Raw genomic sequence first — 11,186 nt, 5'->3', positions numbered from 1 at the left:
CCGTAGTGAAAGCCCAAGCGCGACGCAGGGCGGTACGCCGCCGGTATGCTCTAACGCGATTTTTGTATATAAATAATTATATTATTAAAAAATATAATATATTTTAAATATATTATAATTGCATTGAAAAGAAGTTTTTTTCTCAGTATTTTTTGGTAAGTTTTTTCTTTTTTTTTTTGTTTATTTTTCGGACAGGATTTGTGTTTAAAAAATATATATTAGATATATTATTAAAATTATTCAAAATAAATTGAGTAAAAATAATTTATAAAGTATGCCATTTTTTCTAATGAAATTAATATTATTATTATTTTGTGTTTGTAAAACTGTCGCAAAAATGCAGGTGAGTTTTTTATTAATTAAATCATGAAAAAATTCCTAATTATAGATATATTTAATATCAATAGAAAAAAACTGATTAAGTGCAAGTCGGAATTGACGACCAAGGATTTCGTTACAATCAAGATTTTCAACTGGAAGTACCTACAACTTATAAAAGTTGACAAATTTAAGTTTGCGGGCGTATGCACTCTTTTTTATATATTTCATAAACCTATATTATTTATATGAATATTATACCTTTTGTATGAATATTGTTTTACCATATTAATACACCTACTAAGTTTATGTTTGCCTCTATGAAATTGTTCACTTCACTTCATGCTAAATTTCATAACTATAGGTCCACGGGAAGTACCCTATAGGTTGTTATTACGGGGCGAATTTCATGTAAAATGTACACAATCTATGCATAAATAATCGTATCTTTTGTTTGCGTTAAATTAAAATACTTTTGATAAAATTAATAGTTCCCCTTTTTAATTTCTTAAAATCTTAAAGGTTGTGTATTTAATTTCAATATTTATAGATAAATTATCGAATTCAAATTACAAAAAAATAAGAACGTCATGTGGCTGTAGGGTCGATTCCCATTCGGGGGAATGAAATATTTAATATTTTCATTTCCTCGCTCTATTAACAAGGGAAAGCGTGTCCTTGACTTCCATTACTCAACACACAATAAAAATTGGCGGAAGGTTGGGAACGGAAGTATCTTAGCATTAGGTACCCAGGTTCCCTTTGCCTACCGGCTACCCTGCTATGTGCAAGATACAGCGTGAAATTAAACATGTAACTTAACAATATTTTCCTTGTATGCCATCAAGTTTTGAAATCAATGAAAGTGTGCCACAAAAAGAAATAAAAGGTTGAAAATCATTGATGTAAATAATGAACACGACGTTTCATAATTGACTGACTGACCATCACGTGCTTTAATAATTCAAATTATACAGCAAGTGCCTATATTAGATTCGTTTATTTCTTTTTTTACATTTTTCCTTAATGTCTATAACGAAGTGTCTGGTAACTTTCTCTCTTTTAATTTCACGCTGTATCATATCGCTGGGAACCCGGGCACCTAGTGTTAATATATTCCTCCCTCACTTTCCGCGGAATTCTTGACGCATTGCGTGTTGAGTGATGGAAGTCAACACTGCGCTTTAACTTGTTGTTAGAACAAGAAAATGAAAATATTAAGTCTTTTTGAGCGTGAATCGAACCCACGACAGCTTACAGTAGTACGGTTATGTCCCTACATAACCATGAGGTAACTTTGACCACAGGGTTAAAATACCTATAGTCTAGTAATACCCTAGGTAACCTATAGCCTACCTCGATAAATGGTGCTATCCAACTTAAAATTACATTTTTCACTCGAACCATTAGTTTCTAAGATTTATTTCTTAAAATTAATAATATTAGTATAGATTAATGATGTGTATGTAAATATTACGTATTTATTAACTGTATTAATTACATAATTACTAGACGTAATATTATATGTCATATACTTATTTACTTACTCTACTTTCGTTCGAAACTTTATATATGAGCCAAGGCAAGTAGAGATGGATATGTCGAAATAATTATATAACTTAATTATTTACGATTTTCTAATAATTCATAATAGTAATGTTTCATAGATTATTCCTTTTGTATTTATACTTCTATGCTAATATTATAAATCTGCATTTAATTTGGTAGAACGTGCAAATCTCAGGCACTGCTGGTTCCAATGGAAAATATATTTTTCTATTGAATAGTTCATTCATAGACGAATAACTAGCGTGAAGTTAATCTTCTATTTATTTTTTATTCAAATATTTATAATAGTTTAATATTTTTTTACAGAATTGAATATTGTGTTAAACAATTTTAACTGGAAGCAACAAAGAAAACAGCAAAATGTGCGAGAATATAGAGAACTTGTAAGTATTAATAACTTTTATGATTTATTTATTTATTTATTTACACTTTACTGTGCACAATTACATATTAAGAAGAAAAAGAAGAGTATAAAAACGACAAAAATATAACAATTGACACACAAAAGGCGGCCTTATCGCTAATCAGCGATTTCTACCAGACAACCTTTGGGTTAGGAAATCTGTGATAAAATAGAGTGGGTGGTGTAAATAAACTTACATGTCATAGTAAATTCTAATACATAAACATAATACATATATATTTGAAAAAATACATACCATTATAATATACTAATATATATAATAATACTATTTATAACAATGAGTTGTACATATTGATGTCATTTCAAGGTGAATCATCCTTCAAATAATAATGTTTAACTAATTTTTTAAATATATTTAAAGATTCTATTCCAAAATCAATTAGAATACTGAAATATCACTTATGCATTTTTTATTGGCTGTCAAAGGGTAGTTTTGAGATAAGTCGTTTTCCGAGCAACACAAATTTTTGGCGTGTTGAGTGGCAAAACTCAACGCCACGCTTTTGTCTTCTTACCAAACCGAGAAAAATGGGAAACCGTCGCGACATACTTATACACAATCTCTGTGCTTTATTCAAACTATAATATAATTTCAGGAAAAACATGGAATATCTGAATGGTAATAATCCAATGCTACCGAATTTCAATGATCTTGGAGATCTCAATCAGAATTTTCAAGAAGAGAAGATAGCTGACTACTTCAAGGGCTCCGTCATACTTGTGACAGGTGGCACCGGTTTCGTTGGAAAAGCTCTTTTGGAGAAACTCCTCAGGAGCTGTCCAGGAATTGATACCATTTATGTCCTGATGCGCCCCAAACGTGGTCTTTCTGTGGATCAAAGGTATAAGGAACTTTTAAAAAATCAGGTAAGTCTTCTCCTAATCGGGAGGTTTGTATAATTTTTCATTAAAAGCTAAATTTAATTAAAAGCTTTCTTCCTATGTATATGTTTTTATCCCGTCCTTCTTTCTATTAATGATTTACGAAAAAATAGGAAAAAACAAGTTATTTCTTTAAAAAAAACAAAAATTCTCGAGCACAAGAATAGTAATTGTATTTTGACTAAGTAACGTCCAGTACGGTAGGGAATTCATGAATTTCTAAGCAATCGTGGGAAAAATCGATTGTCCACACATTTTAACTTCCAACTGTTTTTTCTTTCGTCATAATCTGATCATTACAACAACATTTATTAATACCAATTATTCTATAGGTATTCGATCGTATAAGATCTAGATGGCCAGAACGGTTAAGCAAATTGTATCCAATAACTGGAGACGTCTCTGCCCCAAATCTTGGCGTTAGTCCAGGACAGCAACTGCTGCTGAAGAGATGTCATACAGTGTTCCACTCAGCTGCCACTGTGAAATTTACTGAGCCACTGCACGCTGCAGCCACTTTAAACGTCCAGGGCACAGCTACACTGTTAAAATTAGCTGGAGACATGCCTTTTCTACAGGTAAAACTTACTAACTAAAAACCCGTCGTATTCAAATTGGACTCGCCCACCGGAGATTCTGTCTCAATTTAATGAGCAGAGGGAAGTACGACTTATAAAAGTTGACTAACTTAAGGCATATACATTAGTTATGTATGTCTTGAACTATAAATATAAGTTTGTAATCGTTTTTTTTTTTTTTGTAAAATAAATAAGTAAAATAATTTCTTATTTTTTGACAAATTTCATAAACTAGGTCATCGGGAAATACCCTGTAGGTTTTGATTACGTGGGGAAAGTACGTTGTCCGGTGAAAGCATTCATTATTCAACATTTTACAAATGACTACAATGGCTGTCATTCGGGCACTCCTCTATAAAAATTCTCATATTATCATACACTCACTGATTCCACGTATATAAACAAACTCAACTTACGACCTGTATACCTCACGTTTTCCCGTTTTTCTCTTTCTCTGCTACTTTTTTCTTTATAATATTACCATCAAAACTACAATTTTAAACTATTTTTTATCTTCCAGGCACTAGTCCATGTATCCACAGCATACAGCAACGCGCCCAAGAGCTATATTGAAGAACGAGTGTACCCACCTCCTTATGACCCTGAAAGTATAGTGAGATGCGCGAAGATGCTGCCCGCTGAAACTGTTGATATAATTGCTGAATCTTTACAGGTAAAATGGCAAAGTCTTTGTTTTCTTCTGCTTTAAGGAGTATCTTTTATTTTTTATTCTCCACTCCACTCAACTTTTGTAAGCGACTGTTTATTAGGATCTTTATAAGGGCATTTATGGTAAATGACATTGGTGGCACAGGTTTCTGACAGTGGACGAAGTGACAGAGGAATGCGAAGACCATAGCGTTTGGTGCTGAAAATTACTGATTTGAAAAAAATTAAGATATGTGTTCTTTATATGTTAATTTTTTTCAAATCAATGATTTTGAATCGCTTTATTAAGAAACTTATATTACCCAATTTCCACTGAATTCTGAGATAGTGCATGTTAAGTGTAACGAAAATGTAAATATTAAATATATATATTGCCCGAGTGAGAGAGTTTCTTGATAGGGACTAACTTTTGTATAGTTTTCTTTCATACTATATATAGAAAATTATTAGCTTCACGTTACAAAAAGCAGTTTTTCCTGTAACCGGTAGGCAGTGCGAACCTAGAGTTATGACAATCTGGTTTTCGAGAAATTACGAGTTGAGTGGCGAAATCGTTCTAATTGAAGTTAAAAAATGAAAATAAATAATTTCCAATTGGGAATCGAACCCAATATACTATATACACTATACAAAGTACGACTTCGCTAAGATCTATTTGTAACTTTTTAAATTCTAATTATAAATAATAGAAAGCATGTCAAATCTACGATAAGGTTGTTTATTTTTTGTTGCATTTAATTTTATGTTTAATCAGTTCGAGATTAGGAAATATAACTATTAGATAAATTGTTCAATTGCAAACAAATTTTGTTTCAATTATTACTTTACTATTATTGTATCTGAAATAGCGACCAAACACCTAAGGAAGCCAACTTTAGTTGGTATCGATATTTTTATAGAGTTTTGAATTTTTACATCGAAACTAAAACTAAAATTTTGAAATATTAATAATAAGGGGTCAGTCGTGGCGCAGGGGCACAAAGTGTGACTGTAAAACCGACTGGTTGTGGGTTCGATCCCCACTCGAGGAGATGCATATTTATTTAAATTTATATTTCCATTTCTTCGCTCTGGTGTCGAGGCAAAACGCGGCGTTTAATTCTGCCAATCAACACGCAATGTATCCAGAATTCGGGAGAAAGTGGGGAACGGAGGGTCTTAACTCAAGGTTCTCTCTGCCTGCTGTGTGGGAAACATGGTGAAGCTGAATAATGTTTGCATCTGGAATAATTATATATTTAGAAATAATTTATCCTCTATAGTAAAAGTTACGACCGCTTCTTCTTATTCTCCGTCAGGCAAATTAATATTTCATAATATTATAAAGAAAAAAGCAAGGAACTCACTCGGAATCCAGACTGCTGACGCATTTTATTTGTACTGTCTCCCGATACAATTATTGTTAAATACCGTCCGTGAACTACCAATCAAATTTTATAAGAAACGTTATATAGGTCAATTCAATTAAATGAGTAAAAAGTAAAGTCATTGTTCTCTTACATATGAAGTAGGTATATAAAAAATTGGACAAATCCGATTCGAAATTGCCCAGCATGGGTTCCGTACAAAAATTGGAGATCTCGAGATTTTTCTGAAATTCAGGCTTAGCTTAGGCTTTTCATTTGATACCTCACTAGAACTCGCGGCTTTAATACAAAATTTTGCCCCCCATTTAAGGCTATATTTTTTAAGGATTTAACAACAAATGTATAGTTTTTAGATTTGTTCCTGAACTAGTACTTACTACCTGTAGATGCTACATTCCTCGGAAAGGGAGAAACGGATTGCTTAACATCCTGTTATGTACAGGATACTGTGTAAAGCTGATTTAATTTTACGATTTTTATTTTCTTCTAGGGTGAACATCCCAACCCCTATACATTGACGAAGGCGTTAGCAGAGTCAATAGTTTACAGCCACACGGAACTACCCATCTGCATAGTAAGACCTTCTATTGGTAAGTAGTTTATTTTTTGTTCATGATTTATTCCTATCGGGGTAGTAGCCATTCTTTCGCCAATTCTTCAATCTGCCAAATCTAACCCAAACATATTCTTCTTCATTCTTATTGTGACATCTGGCATCGCTAGTCTTACTCAAGCATCTATATGAATAGATGGTGTTTTTTTAATATATTGGTATGAATCAATATATTTAAATTTATATGATGTAGCCTGTTTTTAACCGACTTCTGTAAGAAAAGGAGGTTATCAATTCGACTGTATTTTTTTTTGTTATATTAAATGAAGAAGAGTAAAAATATTTTTTAAATGAAGTTTTCAGGGCATTTTAACCCAAAGTCATTGGTAACTAGTTTCTTTAGTATAAAACTAAGCTACTTCGTAACAAAGTAACAAAAGTATTTAAATATGCATAAGTATTGATCATCGACATATGGACCGATTCCCATAAAATGAAATACAGCGAGGTCATTTAACTATATGTATTTTTAGAAACTAGGTTTATTTTGTGTTTTTACTTGAAAATTTAATTTAATTTTCTTTTAAAAGTGACTTTTAGAATGTCGGAAATAGTAATAGTAAGGTGAAACGCTCTGGGAAAGCTCTTAGTTGACCTTCGATACAGTATTGAAGATACTGGAATAAGGTCATGTAAAGCATGATGACTTCCCAGAAGGCATGCAGACGTGGACGAGGCGAAAGAGGTATGCAGAGACTGCAACATTCGGCGCTCCGTTCTCTCTGGCTACACTGCTAGGAATAAATTGTGAAGTTAAAAGAAAAAACAAATCGACAAAAATATATTTTTCAATATATATATAACATACCTACTTACTATTTTATATTTACAGTGACAGCTGCTTTCCAAGAGCCGTTCCCAGGATGGATAGATAATATTTATGGCGTTACAGGTAATTTAGATTTAATTATTATTTAGTATTTACTACGGTCAAGTATAAACCACAGTGTAGTTGGAGTAAGTGTGAACGTTTGGTTGTAGGTTCGATTCCCACTCGGTGTATCTGTATGGTAATCAGCTCCTTTCTATTTGCTTGTTTACTTTATACAACTTTTTGTATAGTGATTTTTCAAATATCAGTTATATTTAAATAATTGTCATTTAATACAGTTTTTAAAAATAATAGCGTAGAAGAGAGTCTGTTCCTTATTTTTAGTGAAATTCAGAATACGCATTCGAACTCGTACTAACCTTCTAAATATAATAATCGTGAAACATCTAATTTTAAATGTTATAGGTATTATAATGGAAATATCTCGTGGCACCTACCGTTCGGGGTATTGTCGCGAGCGGTATGTAGTGGACTTGGTGCCTGTTGACATGGTGGTGAACAGCTGTATCTTGGCTGCTTGGAGACAGGGTTCGAAGAAGTAAGTGAATATTCGGACATTATGAAAAAGAAGACTAAAATTATTCAAAAAAAATATCTAGTAATATTTAAACCACTTTAATTTAAAATGCGAGTACAAATTTTTATCTATACTAATATAATAAAGCGGAAGAGTTTGTTTGTTTGTTTGTTTGAACGCTAAGATCTCTGGATCTACTGGTCCGATTTACTTTGTTTGTGTTTTGTATGAAAGCTGCATTCTTCAAAGTGCCATAGGCTATATAACATTACATTACACATATAAACGAATATATTTTAAAGTACTTTCTAATTTGACAAGCAATTTATTCTGCCATGTTAATAACAACCGTCGCGTCGCTACGCAACCGTTACCGCGACATTTTGATATTCATCCTTATGAAAATAAATGTTACAGTCACTTTTAGCATTTTATATAGATGTAGTTATAGTTTGCTGTATAACATTCTAATAAATAAATAAGGAGATGTCACTGATTCGAAATGACATAGCCTTCGGGCGGCATAGTATGAGTATGACCGACGCGAAAATATTCTTATAGTTCAAGCAGGCGTAGCCGCGTCCGAGTCCACTAGTTATTTATAAAGGCACGTACGGAATAAGACTTTATAGCTCAGTCAAATACGGTATCTATGCCATTTAGCAATTATTTCTTTTTACTATTAATTTAAAGAAAATAAAATTAACAATGTTATTGAAATAAAAGAAATGGAACTTGAAAATTATATATATTATACTCGAGAAGAACGTATGGCTCAGAGAGCCGAGCGCTTGGACGGATTCCAAGAGGCTTAAGTTCAAGTTGCACTATGTATTTTTTTTAATTTGTATTAATAAATATTTGAACTATTACAGTATTTTTTTCTTTGTCTATTACAGGCCAGGCCGTTGTCCCGTGTACAATGTAACGTCAGGTTCTATAAACCCGCTACAGTGGGGTCATTTCACTCAGCTTTGTTTAAAATGGGCAAGAGAAAATCCTACAAAGTAAGTTTTTAATCATTGACAGCTGCTTCAGTGTTGCTTTCCTCTGCCTAACCATTCTATGCGGGGAAACGCGTGACTTTTTATTGAATAAAAATATTTTCTATATTGAAGCCAGTCTTGGTGCACAAGCTATTGGTTGTGAGTTCGATTCCCACTCGAGAAAATTAATATTGTCATTTCTTCGCTCTGGTAATGTGGCAAATCGCGGGGTTGAGTTCGGTCACTCAACACGCGTTGGCTCTAGAATTTGGCGATAAGTTGGGAACGACAGTATCGTAATTGGAACGAAGTGCCTTAACATTAGCTTCCCAGGTAACGTGAAATTAAAAAAATATACGTATACTTAAATATTCCTTAATGAAATTTGACTTACTAAGTACATCTAAAATTAACAAGTTAAAATATTTTTTTGCTAATTAAAAACTTATTTTACAGATACGTCATGTGGTATCCAAATTTCGCTTTCACGGAATCGAGATTTGTTAATACATTTTGGGAGATCTTTTGCCATTTCCTGCCAGCTTTCTTCTACGACTTACTATTGAGGGCTCAAGGAAGGAAAGCTATGTAAGTCCAATTAGTTTCTCATTTTCTTTATTATGTTATATCTTTATTATAACCAAAGATGGAAATTAATAAAATGTTACTTCAATTTACAACACGTAAGCTATAATGTCTATAAACATTTTGTATAATTAGTAGTCCTAAGTACTTATTTGAATATAATTACGATATGCAGATTACAAGAGATATTAATTTACACCAACTATAAATATAATATAGCACAATAGTATTTTTGGCAGAAATTGAAAAACAAAAGACTACCACTTACTTACTACCCAGGAAATAAGTAATAAACAATAGAAGTTTTAGAATATAATTTTTTTCAGCATGATGAAACTGGCAAGACGTTTCAAAATGGCGGCAGCCACAGGAGAGTATTTTGCCAATCATGAATGGCAATTCGGTGTCTCAGAATTGACGTCTCTACACAACGAGGCGAGTGTTGCCAGTGATGCCAGCACATTTGCTCATTGGCCGGGAGAGTTTAATTGGGAGTCCTATATAGGGTCTTATATGCTTGGTATAAGACGATTTATATTGAAGGATAGTACTGAATCTTTGCCGCAAGCTAGGAATAAGTTGAAAAGGTATTTTTAAATATTACTAAATAATTGTTTGTTTTTTTTGTTTCACTTTTGCAATTTTAATATGAATGTCTTAGGATTCATCTACATTAAACGCAATGAGACGTTCATATTCACAATGAGAAAGTTCATATAAAATATTTTCTTTTACTAAATTAATTTAATTTCAATCCAATATGAAATTTTTATTTCCTTTCCAATTAGAGAAATCGTGTTTGTTGTAGATTTGATACAAACTTGGAGAACATTAAGGCTTTTTTATAATATTATATATTTTTTAACTTACCCGTATTGTTCGTTGAAGATACACAACACGCATTATCTCGGAAATTAGAAATTATCTCTCTTTGTGTCAATTGGGGAACGGAATATCTTAATATTAGATTTCCTCTGCTTAACATACTGTCTGCAGTGTGCCGTATATAATAGAGTAGGCAGATGCGTGAATAAAGAAACAAAAAATAGATAGAATAGAATAGAATATAGAAACAAAAAAAAAGTAGATAGATTTTATTAATTAAGAATACCGTAAAATATTTTAATTAAATTAAATTCCTGTACTTTTTCTTTTCAGATTATATTGGGTGCACAAATTATTCCAAATGGCCACAGGATATTATATCTTTAGATTCCTAGCTGGGCGTCTGCGATAGGAATTTTGTCATTGCACACAAGACCTCAATGTTAAATATTAATAAAATAAATGAAAGATAACCTTGTAAATACTCAATTTTACACGTATGAAAAACGAAGTGTTTTTTGAAAAAATATAAGTAATCTTTATACGTATTTGAAATCACGAAATTTAATGTAAGTTTTACCAAATTATAAGCAAAACATACCTAATATATTCCAAAAGATATATAATATCGTAACAGTCACTTCTAAATTAAAATCGCCAACGGCCATACATTTTAAATAAAGTATGTAAAATATTGCCATATAATAAAAATTATATTGTCGTTTAATATTGACGAGAATTGATTTAAAAATATGTACCTATCAAAAGCTACTTATTATGATAAAATAATATATGTTAGTAGTATGAAATGTACTCGTATGTTTTCTCGCGTATAACTAAATCAAATAGTAATTTTATCTGTGTAAAAATTTTAGTAGAAATATTTATTTTTAAATGCACGACGCGTAAGAATGCTCAAAAAGGTGTAATTTTAGTGATCCATATTTTTATTTCTAAATCTGGCCTCTCGTCTAAATGAAAGAAAAGTATTCCTTTTAAAAATAATAGATATATAAAACCT

The 11,186-nt window shown here is 31.8% G+C and overlaps 1 protein-coding gene across 1 annotated transcript; it reads left to right on the top strand.

Moving 5' to 3' along the window:
• LOC146528035 (putative fatty acyl-CoA reductase CG5065) lies at positions 1-10,676 on the top strand. Its single transcript, XM_085204019.1, has 12 exons — positions 1-155; positions 2,194-2,270; positions 2,908-3,178; positions 3,526-3,771; positions 4,292-4,444; positions 6,298-6,397; positions 7,253-7,312; positions 7,658-7,790; positions 8,669-8,776; positions 9,212-9,343; positions 9,667-9,927; positions 10,499-10,676. The coding sequence occupies exons 2-12, from the start codon at positions 2,248-2,250 to the stop codon at positions 10,575-10,577; spliced, it is 1,566 nt and encodes a 521-aa protein (XP_085060145.1). The 5' UTR covers positions 1-155; positions 2,194-2,247; the 3' UTR covers positions 10,578-10,676.
• Positions 10,677-11,186: the final 510 nt, after the last annotated feature.

Source organism: Heliconius melpomene, chromosome 20, assembly GCF_056956725.1.
Source record: "Heliconius melpomene rosina isolate 202511_hmr_F chromosome 20, ASM5695672v1, whole genome shotgun sequence".
Lineage (NCBI taxonomy): Eukaryota > Metazoa > Arthropoda > Insecta > Lepidoptera > Nymphalidae > Heliconius > Heliconius melpomene.
The sequence above is the reverse complement of the archived record's forward strand: the minus strand, read 5'-3'. Positions and strand labels throughout refer to the sequence as shown.